Source organism: Hemitrygon akajei, chromosome 6, assembly GCF_048418815.1.
Source record: "Hemitrygon akajei chromosome 6, sHemAka1.3, whole genome shotgun sequence".
In the NCBI taxonomy this organism is placed as follows: domain Eukaryota; kingdom Metazoa; phylum Chordata; class Chondrichthyes; order Myliobatiformes; family Dasyatidae; genus Hemitrygon; species Hemitrygon akajei.
The window spans coordinates 35,505,167-35,519,347 of record NC_133129.1 but is presented as its reverse complement, the minus strand read 5'-3'; the positions used below and the strand labels follow the sequence as shown (position 1 = coordinate 35,519,347).

At 38.1% G+C, this 14,181-nt stretch overlaps 1 protein-coding gene across 1 annotated transcript in view; it reads left to right on the top strand.

Annotated features, from left to right (window-relative positions):
- The window catches only part of LOC140728947 (uncharacterized), a 143,177-nt gene that overhangs the window by 71,765 nt on the left and 57,231 nt on the right, over window positions 1–14,181 (top strand). The window contains exons 19-22 of the mRNA XM_073048077.1: window positions 77–216; window positions 2,126–2,254; window positions 7,473–7,804; window positions 10,556–10,689. Coding sequence (XP_072904178.1) covers window positions 77–216; window positions 2,126–2,254; window positions 7,473–7,804; window positions 10,556–10,689 — 735 coding nt within the window. The remainder of the gene's footprint in view (window positions 1–76; window positions 217–2,125; window positions 2,255–7,472; window positions 7,805–10,555; window positions 10,690–14,181) is intronic.

The window sequence follows — 14,181 nt, the reverse complement described above, 5'->3', positions numbered from 1 at the left end:
AAAAAAGAATTGCACCATGTCAATATTTGAGGAGAAATGGAGGCAGTTTAAACATCATTTCATATTTTCTGAACAGGAAAGTTGATGACTTGAACATACTGAGTGAAGCTATCGAGTTGTCTAAAAGGGTCTTGCTTCAGGATCCATGCCAGCTGGCTTCACAACTCCTCGGTCGCCTTCAGCAGATCGTTACAGAAGATAAACCAGTGGCTCCAGGTACAGATCAAAGGGGGGTGGGGGAGGCTGGCAGACAACACTAAGTCAAGTCAAGTTTACTGTCATTTAACTATATACATGTATACAATGTAAATAACGATATAATATATTTAGAAACAAGAAAACGTTCTCTGAAACAGGGTGTAAAGCATAGTACTATACGTAACCCACAATAACTTATGAAGGTAGGGATAAAATCTACACATGAATCACACATAAATAACAAACTAAAGTGCATAAATTAAATATTATAATGTATGGATCAGGTTAACCAGTGACATTTTGAATGCAAGCGGCCGTGAGTTCAGAAGCCTAATAGCCTGAGAGAAGAAGCGGTTTCCCATCCTGACCATTTTTGTTTTTATGTATCATGGTCTCCTGCCTGATGGTAGGAAGTCAGAGAGCATGCTGGATGGATGGGTGGGATCCTTAATAATACTAAGGGCCCTGCGTGCACAGCGCTCCAGTACGTCCTCTTACCAGTGAGTTACTTAATGTAAGTGGCCAGACTATAGTATCGAGTAGGGATCCAAACTCACAAAGATAGACAAGGATGTATAATAATAAACGTGATAGGAAAATTGAATTGTGCAGTCATTCTATTCCAAACTCTGGAAGAAGAGGTTTCTCTGCTTTGTACAGTGAATTTTGGTGAGACTTTTGGGAGTTGAAAAGTTTACCTAGTGACTGACTGAGATAAACATGTTGGATGATGTGACATTGAGAGTGTCCCTGGTCTGTTCTGAGTTATTGTTGCTGACTGGGATGGCAGCACAGATGTTGCATCCAGAGCCAAGGGTTCCCAACCTTTTTTATGCCATGGACCCCTATCATCAACCGAGAGGTCCTTGGACCCCAGGTTGGGAACTCCTGAATCAGACAGACAGTCTTCTGCAAGGAATAGGGGAGAGCCAAGTGAGTTTGTCTTCCTGAATGTTATTCTGTGAATCCTTCTGTCAGGCAAGTGTGGTCAAGTGTCAGTGAAGATGATGAGAACAAAAATTGTGGAAAACAAACTAGAGGAAAAGTGCTGAAGAGAAGGGAGTGCTTCATCACTGTGTACATTACCTAGTCACTGAGAGTGTACTAACCCATTCCAACATAACACAACTCCTTAAAATGAGTGCTTGATCAGTGGTAAATTCCTGACCTAGAATCTGAATCCACCCTCAAAGATATCTTCACAAGGCAGTTCCTCAACCTGATGGTATTCATCATTCAGGACCCTCACCCCCCCAAAACATGCCCTCTTCTTATTACTACCATCCGGGAGGAGATACAGGAGCCTGAAGACCCACACTTAGTGTTTTAGGAATAGCTTCTTCCCCCTTGCCATTGGTTATTTCTGAACAGTCCATGAACACCACCTCATTATTCCTGTTTTGTACTATTTACTTAGTTTGTATTGTAACTTTCAGTAATTTTTTTATGTCTTGCACTGTACTGCTGGCACAAAATTTTTAAAAATTCATTATGTAAAGTATGTCAGTGAAAATAAACCTGATTCTGATTCTGTTTGCCAGAACACAAATGACATAATAACTAAGAAACAAGGAATGAGTGTAAATTTGGGAAAACATCTTGAAAATAAGAATTGGTTAGTGGGAGTATCAGGGTGAATTATCTTGTAGGAACAATATTTATCTCTGGGAGGAATTATTACAATAAATTATTACAGACTTCATAGAAATTGAATAAATTTGAAGGGGGCCTAAGAGCCCTGACTTCTTAGTTTGATCCTAATTTTAGACAGGTGAGGAGTTTTAAAACAAAAATTTAACTATTAACTTTGCTTTTATTCTCTTAATAAATCTTGTAAAATATGCAAAACTCTATTACACCTTCAGGTATATTTATGTCTGTATCTTAAATTATAACTTAAACAAGATTTACATTACTACTTCTGCAGATGACCCAAGAAAATACCCCTATCTTCTGCGTCTGCTGAGTCAGTGTCAAAGATCTTCAATCCCTTTCCTTGTGCCTTCATTTACTTGCCTATTGCCCCCGGGTGGTTTGATGTACAAGACATTGACAGGTAAGACAATATGAAACCTCAGACCAGAACACAACAATCTGCTGTAAAATATAAAGCAAAGCATTGCGGCAATATATACTGAAAAATCTTCCTCCATAGATAGCTCCTGACCTGCTGGGTGTTTCCAGCGCTTTCTGAGTAGTTTCTTTGTGGTTCAGGGGAAGCATAAATCCCAAAGAACTGGCATGCAACCTACTTGTCTTTTCTTTTCTTTCTTTTTCCATCTTTTTATTATCATTATTAATAACAACAAAATAAAATTGGTACATAGATAATGGGATTACAAACGTACACATTTCAACTAACTATAAAAGATTACAAGACCAATGATTACAGTATAAATGAGTATTCCCACATCATAAATGATGTCATTAGCCCAATGCCATTAGGCTTTACAATTCTACCGCCAGGACTTAAGAACTTTTTAAAAGCTATTATTAATGCTTTTTGAGATAGTGATTTAGATGCATATCATATTTTTTACTGAGTTAAGTATTGTATGTAATTAGTTTTGCTACAACAAGTGTATGGGACATTGGAAAAAAGTTGAATTTCCCCATGGGGATGAATAAAGTATCTATCTATCTATCTATCTATCTATCTATCTATCTAATATACAAATAGACCAGGCAAACCTAAGTGTATCATAATATAAAATAAACAGAAAAAAAAGGAAAAAAGAAAAAAAATCATTATGCAAAAAAAAACTAATCTAAAAATCTAATAACTAATAGAAGAGAAAAAAAGACAGAAAAGAAAAAAAGGAAAAAATAAAAAAGAGAAAAAAAAGGGGCTGTTTATAATATCTCACAAAAATACAAAATCATCAGTGTCGTCAACTCCGATCCTCTTGACAAATATGAAATCAAAACTGGAAAATCAAATAGGCCTGGAATAGGGTCTTATTACATCAAATGAAAATATTGAATAAATGGTCTCCATATCTTTTCAAATTTAGTAGAAGTGTCAAATACACCACTTCTAATTTTTTCTAAATTTAAACATAACATAGTTTGAGAAAACCAATGAAATACAGTAGGAGGATTAATTTCCTTCCAATTCAACAAAATAGATCTTCTAGCCATTAGTGTAAGAAATGCAATCATTCGACAAGCGGAAGAAGATAAATGAAGTGAGTCCATCATTGGTACACCAAAAATTGTGGTAATAGGATGGGGTTGTAAATCAATGTTCAATACCGCAGGGATAATATCAAAAATATCTTTCCAATATTTTTTCAAAAGCGGACACGACCAGAACATATGAGTTAAAGACGCTATTTCAGATTGACATCTATCACAAATAGGATTTATATAGGAATAAAAATTAGCCAATTTATCCTTGGACATATGAGCCCTGTGTACAACCTTAAACTGTATTAATGAATGTTTGGCACATATAGATGATGTATTAAATAATTGAAGAATTTTATCCCAATTCTCAATAGAAATAATGTTAAGCTCTCTTTCCCAATCATTTTTTGTCTTATAAAGGGGCTCTGAACGTATCTTCATAATTATATTATAAAGTTTTGATATAAGCCCTTTCTGAAAGGGGTTTAATTCAAACAAATTCTCCAAAATGCCTGAAGACACGAAGTTTGGAAAAGTAGGAAGTACAGTATTTTAAAAATTCCTAATCTGTAAATATCTAAAAAAATGAAATCTAGGCAAATTATATTTATTAGATAACTGCTCAAAAGACATAAAACAATTATCCAAAAATAAATCAGAAAATCGTAGTAATCCTTTAGTCTTCCAAGCCAAATAAGCTTGGTCTATAATTGAAGGGTGGAAAAAACAATTGGATACAATAGAAATATTTAAAACAAACTGAATCAACCCAAAAAATTTCCGAAATTGAAACCAAATACATAAAGTATGTTTAACTATCGGGTTGTCAATTCGTTTCAGCAATTTAGAAAGAGCAAAAGGGAGAGAAGTCCCCAAAATAGAACCCAGTGCAAAACCTGGTACCAATTTAATTCTACTTGTCTTTTCTGCAAAGCACCAAGTACTTGTTCTGCTTTATTTGTCACTGTATTGCCTTAGATGTGCAATTTCAGGATTATATTCCTCAGCCATCTTTACATCTACGAATGTGAATGTGGTCATTATTAAGCTAGGAGCAAGGAATGCAAAGCAATGTTGGAGTATACTCAACTTGCATCTTATCAGTTATTATACTGTAATAATTAATTTGACTTTTATTCTCCTTGACCTGACAAATCTTTCCTATATCTTTCATAGAGTCATAGTGAAAGAGCACTACGGATCTGAAACAGGCTCCATAGCCCATCTCATCTGAGCCGATCTGTAATTCTGCTTAGTCCCATCGACCTGCATCTAGGTTATAGCCCTCCAATCCATTTACTTATCACAAATTCTCTTATATTTTGCAATTGGACACACATCTCTCACTGACAACTTATGCCACACTTGCATCACCCTCCAAATGAAGGAGTTCCCCCTCATGTCCCCTTAAGCATTTAGTCTTTCACCCTTAACCCATGACCTCTAGTTCTAGTTTCACCCAGCCCCAATAGAAAATGCCTGCTTGCACTTACCCTATCTCTACTCCTCAGAATTTTGTATACCTCTATCAAATCTCCCCTCATTCTCCTATCCTCCAGGGAATAAAGTTCTAACCTATTCAACCTTTCCCTATAGCCCAGGTCCTCAAGTTCCAACAAAAGCCTGTTAAATTTGCTCTGCACTCAAACAATTTTATTGATATCTTTCCTGTTAGTAGATACACACAAACCCCCCCAAATTATACCTCACCAACATCTTGTACAACTTCAACATAATATCTCAAATGTGCGAAAAGTTCTCTATAGAACCCTATCTACCTGTGATATCCCTTTCAAGGAATTATGGATCTGTTTTCCCAGATCCCGCTGTTCACTGAATTCTATAGTGCCCTACTGTTCACTGTCCAAGTCCCACCATGGTTTGTCTTCCCAAAATGCAACACCTCACATTTGTACACTTGTACAATTTGTGTGCATTTGAACGATATCCTTCTAAACTTTTTCTTATCCATGCATTCCTTCAAGTGTCTTTTAACAATAGAAAATATACTTGCCTCAACCACTTCCTCTGGTAGCTTATGCCATATTACCCATCAACCTCTGTGTAAAAACAACTTTGCCCCTAAGGTTCCTACTAAATTTCTCCCCCCCCCCCCACCCCACACCTTAAACTTATGCCATTTAGCCCATCCCCTGGGAAAATAACTTGCACATTATGTTACGTATTCGGGCAACAATAATATAGATGAGTTAGGCAAGGGGTTTTATAACAAATAACACGTTTATTAAACACTGATAACAAACCCCCTTCAAAAGTAAACAAACCCAAACAATGACCCGAAACCAGCTGCTGGCAGCTGAATCAAACAGTTCTTAATGGCGTTGCAGTCCCAAACAGTCTTTAAAGCAGTATTGAAAAGAACTCAGTTCTCTAAAGCGAATTGCCGAATGAAAACAGTTCAAAGAACGATATGCCGACAGTTCAAAAGCTCACGGTACTTTTAAAAGGAGAGACTTTTTAAAACGATGTAAATTCTCTTCCACGTCGATGTCCTTCGATTCCCAGCGTCGAACTCCCACGTCGAATTTTATTAAATATAACAGCTTAAAGTGACTGACCTTCCTTCCACAATATTCTCAATCTCTCGCTTTTCCCAGCAGAGACTATCGTGAGAATAGTAAACGAAATCCTTCCGAATGAGGATCACACAAGGTCGAAGTCAATCCATTGAAAATCGATTCTTCTCTTCACTCTCCATTAGCAAAGAAACCGTTGGCTCTGACCTTTTAAACTTTAGGCATTATATAAAACTTCATTTTTAACTAAACTGCGTCATCACATTAAATCACACAGTAACATGAAGTCATCTTGGCAAATCCTGCCACGAACTGCCCCACCCGACAGGGTGGGTCTCCCTTTTATACCCTGTAGAAAAAACCTGTCACATGACCTCTACTGGCGGGAAAATGACATCACTCCACCATTACCTCATGTCCAGTATAACTTCAACCCCAGTCACGGGACAAGGGTACCACTGTCACGTGTCACGGGTACGTAACAATTCACCCTGTTTATGCCCCTCAAGGTTTTGGACATGTCCATAAGATTAACTCTCAGTCTCCCATGCTCAAAGGACTAAAGTTTGAGCATGCTCAACTCTCCTTATAACCCAATCCCTCAAGTCTTGGCCACATCCTTGTAAAACTCCTCTGCAGAGTGGCCAAAACTGATCACAATATTTCAAGTGTGCCCTCATCAATGTCTCATACAGCTCAATTCCTGGTGCATGAGAGGGAATGGATGCTACACAGAATGTCAACAAGACCAAGGTGCTTTACCAGCCTACTCCCACTGCACCTGTGACATTAAAAGTTCACAGAAAACATGGATCACGTCCCATGCCTTTAGGGCCACCTCTTGGTGAGGGCAGGCATCAATGATGAAATTCATCATATCCTTCCGTGCACCAACATGGTCTTTGATTGTAGAAAAGTATATTTGAAAATCAAGACCTCAGTTTTAGCACAAGAATCATTGTCATGTAGGCTGTAATGATCCCTGCCCATTTCTGACATTTGTATTACCTGCCGCAGGCATCTAAAGGCTCCAGAAAAATACGCCCAACACTCCCTACAACATCTTCCAAATTAATTGGAAAGAACATATGACAGGCATAATTTTACAGTGATTGGAGGGAAGTATAGGGGGATGTCAGGGGCATTTTTTTACACAGAGAGTGGTGAATGCATGAAAGGCACTGCCTGGGATGGTGATAGATACTCTTAGCACTCGGATGATAGAAAAATGGAACACTATGTGGGAAGGAAGGGTTAGATTGATCTTGGAATAGGTTATAAATTTGACACAGCATCATGGGCTGAAGAAGGACCTGTATTGTGATGTAATGTTCTATGAAAAATGAAGCAATGCCATTATTCTCTCCCAGGGCGACATGTCCAGCAGATAAACCCTTGTGACTCAGCGCTGCCTGAATAAACCTGTACCATGATGTGAAGTTTAAGTACATGTGAATTTTGTAATCAATTGAAGAGTTTATCCATTTGGGGTTAGACCTACAAGATGGCTGGCTTTACTAATGCAGGATCTTTCTTTCTGAGTGTCGTAGACTGTTTATTAAAAGAGTGAATGAGGTGATTTAATAGTTGCCCATTCCAATCGCACAGGTCACACTGACAGGATTACAGCTGTAACAGGTTTCCAGAAAGGTCTTCAAGCTATCACTGCATCTCGGGATAGGACACTGAAAGTATGGGACCTGACCCGTGGCAAAGTTCTGCGTACCGTTCATGGAGTTGGCAGAAACATAAACTCCATTACTATGTGCAGGCAAAATACGCTGGCTGCAGTTACCGAGAACAACTCCCTCCAAGTCTGGGATATCCATTCCGGAAAGCAGATATTTACAACCAGTAGCTCTCTAGATCCTCCTATAGTAAGATCAGCTTTGGATGGACAACATTTGCTGGCCTTTTATGACGGAAGCCATTCTGTTAAGGTAAGAAGAAATTGTAGCTATTGTAAAAGCAAAACCAGAAGTGGTTACAACTGCAAACCTTGAATTAATTGATATTAGATTTTCACAAGTTCATTTGAGGAAAAATATGTTGTATCTAAACTGCCAGTTGGATTGAGATAAAGTCAGTGTGACTTGTTCCAATGTAAATCACTCTTGCAACCAATCACAGCTCCTTGGCTCTATCATGCATAAATCTACTGGTGGGAATTGGAAAAGAGGGTGAACTTTGGCTTATGAGGCTGCATTACAGGTATGCACAAGCCTGATTTAAATTGGTTGGCATGGTAATGTGGCCATTAGTGTAAGCCACGTTCAATTCCCGCCCCAGTCCGTAAGGAGTTTGTACGTTTGACTCGTGACCACAGGGGTTTCTTCCACATACTCCGGTTTCCTCCCACGTTCAGAAGATGTGCAGGTTCATAGGTTAATTGGTCACATGGGTACAATTGGATAGCATGGTCATGTTGGAAGGGCCTGTTACCATGTTGTTCCTCTAAAATTAAAACTAAATGTGAATATAGGCAAATATGATCCTAGCCAAACCTCACATGTAGGGAAAATGGGCCCTGTTCAGTCCTATTTTACCGCTGGGTCACCTAACATAGAATGCTGGCATGGGCACAGAGTGGGTAGCTCAGAGAATAGCAATGATTTCAACAATGGAAGAGACTTTCTTGAGAGAAATTCATAGGAATAGAAAAGGGAGTTATGTTCTTGCATGATAACATTGAGTTCATATCAGTAGTGTAAACTTCAGTGCCTTTTATATAGGATCAAGTGAAGAGCTAACAGTAGCCATAGAAATTCAGGTTACTACATAAAAATGAGATTTAAACATCACGTTAAATTTCCATGTGTTGCTGCCAATTATATCTGTTGTACTTAAGATTCCTAGGCAGCTGGCATCAGTGAAAAGCAGGTGGATAGACTCGTTAGCCCATGCAGCCTGTTTCTTCAATCAGTTGCATTATGACTGATTTGTATCTTAATTCCACCTACCGTCTGCTCTTAGTTTTACTGTTGCCACAGCTTTTCCACCATGGGAGTCGATGATGTTTGATTTCAGTTGATATCAAGCTCTCGATACCATTAGGCACACAAGAGACTGCAAATGCTGGAATATGAAGCCACAAACAATCTGCTGCAAGGATCTAGTGGGTCAAGGAGCATCTGTGGGAACTCTGTCCGCTCTCAGTCCTCATGCAAGGTGTTAATTCCTTTCCCCCCAAACTGCTGCTTGTCCCCAGAGTTCCTCCACCAGACTGTTTGTGAGGCCATTGCTAATAAGGTGGTCATTCAACTCTGGTGTCATTATACACTAAAGTGTATAGTAACTTGTTGAAGATTGAATTGGGGATTTAGTTTGAAAGTCAGTGAAATACTTGTGGGATGAGTTTAACTGCTGATCATTCCTTCCTACAGTGAATGTAGTTAATGATTTGGCTCTGTCATTATTTCTTATAACTTAAGCAGTAAATACATTTGTTTGCTCTTAAAGTAACCCCTGACTCATTAAGATAAAATCCCATGGCATTACAGGAATGATACTGGCATGGATAGAGTTACGGCTGACAGGCAGGAGGCAGTGAGTGGGAATAAAAGGGGCCTTTTCTGGTTGGCTACCAGTGACTAGTGGTGTTCCTCAGGCATCAGAATTGGGACCACTTACTTTTCACATTGTTTCTCGATGATTTGAATGATGGAATTGGTGCCTTAGTGGCAAACTTTGCAGATGATAGGTGGAGGGGTAGGTAGTGGAATTAAAATGGGTGGCCACTGGGAGATCCTGCTTCTTCTGGCGGATGGAGTGTAGGTGTTCGGCGGAATGGTCACCCAATCTATGTCAGGTCTCGCCGATATACAGGAGACCACACCAGGAGCAATCCCTGTGGAAAGCATAAAGTGGGGGAGAGGGAAAGATGTGCATGGTGGTGGGATCCCATTGGACATGGCGGAAATTACTTAGAGTTATGTGCTGAACACAGAGGCTGGTGGGATGGTAGGTGAAGACAAGAGGAACCCAGTCGATGGTAGGGTGGTGAGATAATGGGGTGAGAGCAGATGTGCATGAAATGGAAGAGGTGGTTGAGAGCAGCATTGATGGTGGAGGAAATTTACAGGTTGAGTATGTGATAAAGAAGGCAAATGCAATGCTGGCATTAATTTCAAGGGGAACAGAATATAAAAACAAGGGGATAATGCTGAAGCTTTATAAGACATTAGTCAAGCCACACTTAAGAGTATTATCAACAGTTTTGGGCCCCATATCTCATAAGGGATGTGTTGGTATTGGAGAGAGTCCAGGGAAAATTCACAAGGATGACTCTGGGAATGAAGGAGTTAACATATGAGGAGCGTTTGGCAGCTTTGGGGCCCCCAACCGCATCTCTTCCATTTCACGCACGTCTGCTCTCACTCCAGTGAATCTGTGGAATTTTCTACCACAGACAACTGTGGCGGCCAAGACCGTGTGTATGTTTAAAGTGAAAACTGATAGTTTCTTGATTGGTGAGGGCATCAAAAGTTATGGGGAGAAGGCAGGAGTACAGGTTGAGTGGGATCCACGATCAGTCTTGATAGAATGGCGGAGAAGACTTGATGGGTTAAATGATCTAATTCTGCTCCTGTGTCTCAAGGTCTAAGTCAACTCAACAAAGAACCCATTTTGCTACTGACTAAGGCTGATCCAAAACTGACAATGACCAAATAAAGAGATGTTTGTGATTTCAGATTTTTGACCTGTCTAATTGCTGCACACTGCTACACCAAGTGGATATATCACCAGAGAATGACCCCATACACAAGGATCACACTGTTTTGGTATCTGAGAACTCATTGAATGATCAAATTCTTTTTGCCTATCGGTTAGTATTCAGCCTACACGTTCTCTTAACTGGATTACACATTGTGTATTTTCATGCATTGTCTTGAATATATAAATATCTGAAAATAATGGAAAGGAAAAAAAACTTGCTGCGTGTCAGGCCTGGAACAGCATAGTATGAATTCTTTAATTTGGTTAATTGTTTTTTTATTGTCACGTGTACTGAGATACAGTGAAAGACATGGCTTGCATGAATGTCAATACAGATAATTTCATCACATCAATACATCAAAGTTCAAAGTAAATTTTACTATCAGATACATAAATGTCGCCACATACAACCCCGAGATTCTTCGTCCTGCCGGTATACTCAGCAAACCTATAGAATAGTAACTATAACAAGATCACTGAAAGATCAAGTAGAGCATAAAAGACAACAAACTGTGCAATGCAAATATAAATAAAGAGCAATAAATAACAAGAGTCCTTAAAGTGAGGTTGTGCTATCATCTTAATAGATGAGTGTAGTTATCCCCTTTTGTTCAAGGGAGTACAAGGGAAAAACAATAGCAAAATGCAGAATATAGTGTTACATTTACAGAGAAAGTGCAGCGCAGGGAGCTAATAAACTGTAAGGCCATGACAAGGTAGATTGTGAGGACAAGAGTTCATCTTATACAAGAGGATCTTTTTTTTTGTAATTTATTTTCTTTATTGAAGTTCATCATCAAACAAACATTTCCATAAGATGTATTTCAGACATTGTACTTATATATCATATAATCATATATGTCACAAATCTCCACATAGTATCTGTGTCTGGGGTATACACTTATAGAAAAGAGTGGAGAGAAAAAACAAGCAAAAGGAAAAAACTATGTACAGGTAGGGAGTGATCTTTTTTACAACATATTTATTGATTTGTGAGAATAAAATCAGGCCTATGAGGCATTATGTAGTTAAACCATTTTTCCCAGTATGAATCAAATTGTTCCAGCTTATGGTTAATAGATGCTGTTATCTTCTCCATTTTGAAAAAGTCCATTGTAATTTCCATCCATGCATTTACAGTTGGACTCTCCTGTGATAACCATTTCCTAGTAAGAGTCTTTTTACCAGCCACCAACAGTATATTCATTAAATATTTATCTCTTTTCAACCATTCTTGAGATATATATCCAAAATATATGGTCTTACTCTCTAAGAGTATTTCACATTTAAAGATATATTGTAGGGCATTGTGTATCCCCCTCCAATAGTCTTTGATAACAGGGCAGTCCCAAAAAATATGATAATGATATGCATTTTGATTTCCACAATTTCTCCAGCAAACAGGGAGGTTACTATCATAAAAACACAAAATGCTGGCAGAACTCAGCAGGCCAGACAGCATCTATGGGAGGAGGTAGTGACGACATTTCGGGCCGAAACCCTTCATCAGGGCACCACACCTCCTCCCATAGATGCTGTCTAGCCTTCTGCCAGCATTTTGTGTTTTTATGTATTTCCAGCATCTGCAGATTCACTCAGGTTACTATCATAATGGGATTTCTGAGAGGGTGTAATAAAATATCTTATCAAGTTTTTCCATCCAAACTCCCTCCATTTCTGTGAACTGGTACACTTCCATTGATACCTCCATATTATTGTCCATTCTTCCTCAGATATAATTATCCCTCCTTCCTTCTCCCATTTTGTTTGAATGTATGAAGTCGAATGTGTTTTAAGATTTGACAACCCCTTATACATGCTTGAAATGATTTTACTACCATTATCTGAATTATATGCTTTTCTAAATAGCTCTATCAAGCATGTACTTGCCTTGGTTACATTTTAAGCGTCTTATTAACATATTGTCACATCTGTAAATACCGATAAAAATCTTGTTTTTCTAATGTGTTTCTCTTTAAGCATTTCAAAACTGAACAGTGTTCCTTCTTTCATTATGTTGCAAAGAACTGTTATTCCTTTAAATGTCCAGTCCTTAAATCTAGCATCCAATTTATTTGGTGTAAAATCTGAGTCATATGCACACACCATTTAATAATTGCAATATCTCCCTCTAGATTATATTCTTTTATAGTGGTTTTCTATATTTTAAGAGTCAATTTCACCCATGGGTTATCAATAGTATTTATGTACCTTTGCAGGTTGTTATCAGCCAAAATTGCTTGTATGGGGATGGGAAGTACCCGCTCCTCAATGTTTTTCCATTGAGCGTCATATGATGGGTTGCACCAACATATCACAGCTCTCAATTGTGCTGCAAAATAATAATCTCTAAGAGAAGGTAGGCCCCATCCCCCCCTTTTCCTTTGCTAATTGCAAAGTTTTGAGACAAACTCTAGGCCTTTTACCCTGCCAAATATACCTTGATAACATCTTGTTCCATTCATTGAATTGATTTTGATTAATCTCTATTGGTAGGGTCTGAAAGAGATATAACAGTCTGGGCAGTATATTCATTTTAATAGACTCAATCCTTGAACTGAGACTGAAAAAAGGAATCAGGTTCCATCTTGCCATATCTTCCTTAATTTTTTTATATAAAGGCTGATAATTACATTCTGATAATTTTGCCAAATCTTTTGGCATAATGATGCCCAAATATTTGAAAGACTCTGTTTGCCATGCCCAGGGATATCTACTTTCAATTTCTCTTGGTGGGCTATAGTAATATGAAAGTAATTGGGTTTTATCTATGTTGATCTTGTATCCTGATAATTGACCATGTTGTTCAAAGGATTGCATCAATTTAGGTAAAGAGTATGTTGGTTGCCTTAGATAGATCAAAATGTACAAGAGGATCATTCAACAGTCTTCTAATTATGGGACAGAAACTGTCCTTGTAAATGGCAGTATGTGCATTCAGACTTTTTTTAATCTTATGCCCAATGGAAGGAGGGTTGAAAGTGTTACAGTATGTGCAATTGGGAGAGAATAAAGAATATTTTCTAGAATGATAAACCACTCTAAAACCTCATACTGAAGATGATTTAAGTTACAGAATACCCATTCTTTGTATGAGGTAATGTATGTTCCAGCCAGGAATCAGCATTTACCTTCTGAACTGATAATCTCTCGTGAATATTTTTTGGGAAAAGAACTGCTTAATATTTAACACCCGCCTGGATATCTATTCCAGACTTGTCCCTCTCATCCTCTCTGACCTATTCAGTTGGAGTACCTGGTCCATGTAAACAAAATCTGTTCCCATCGTTATTTGTTGAACCTCCATAAAATTACCTCAGAGCCATAGATATCCATCAGCCAACTGAAAATAACAATTAAATGCTAATTAACAAATGGAACAAAATGTAGTTAATTGACATATTAGATGTGGAAATCTCCTTCAGTAGATTGAGAGTAATCTAATATATATTTGCTCCTTTTTCTTCTTCCCTAAAATGGCTTAATCAATAACAAATATAGTCATTTGAAGAATAATTTTACTACATATTCTATAAAATATTTAATCATGGGCTGTAAATTTCAGTTAATTCTACATAGTATTTCCAAACAGATAAGTTGT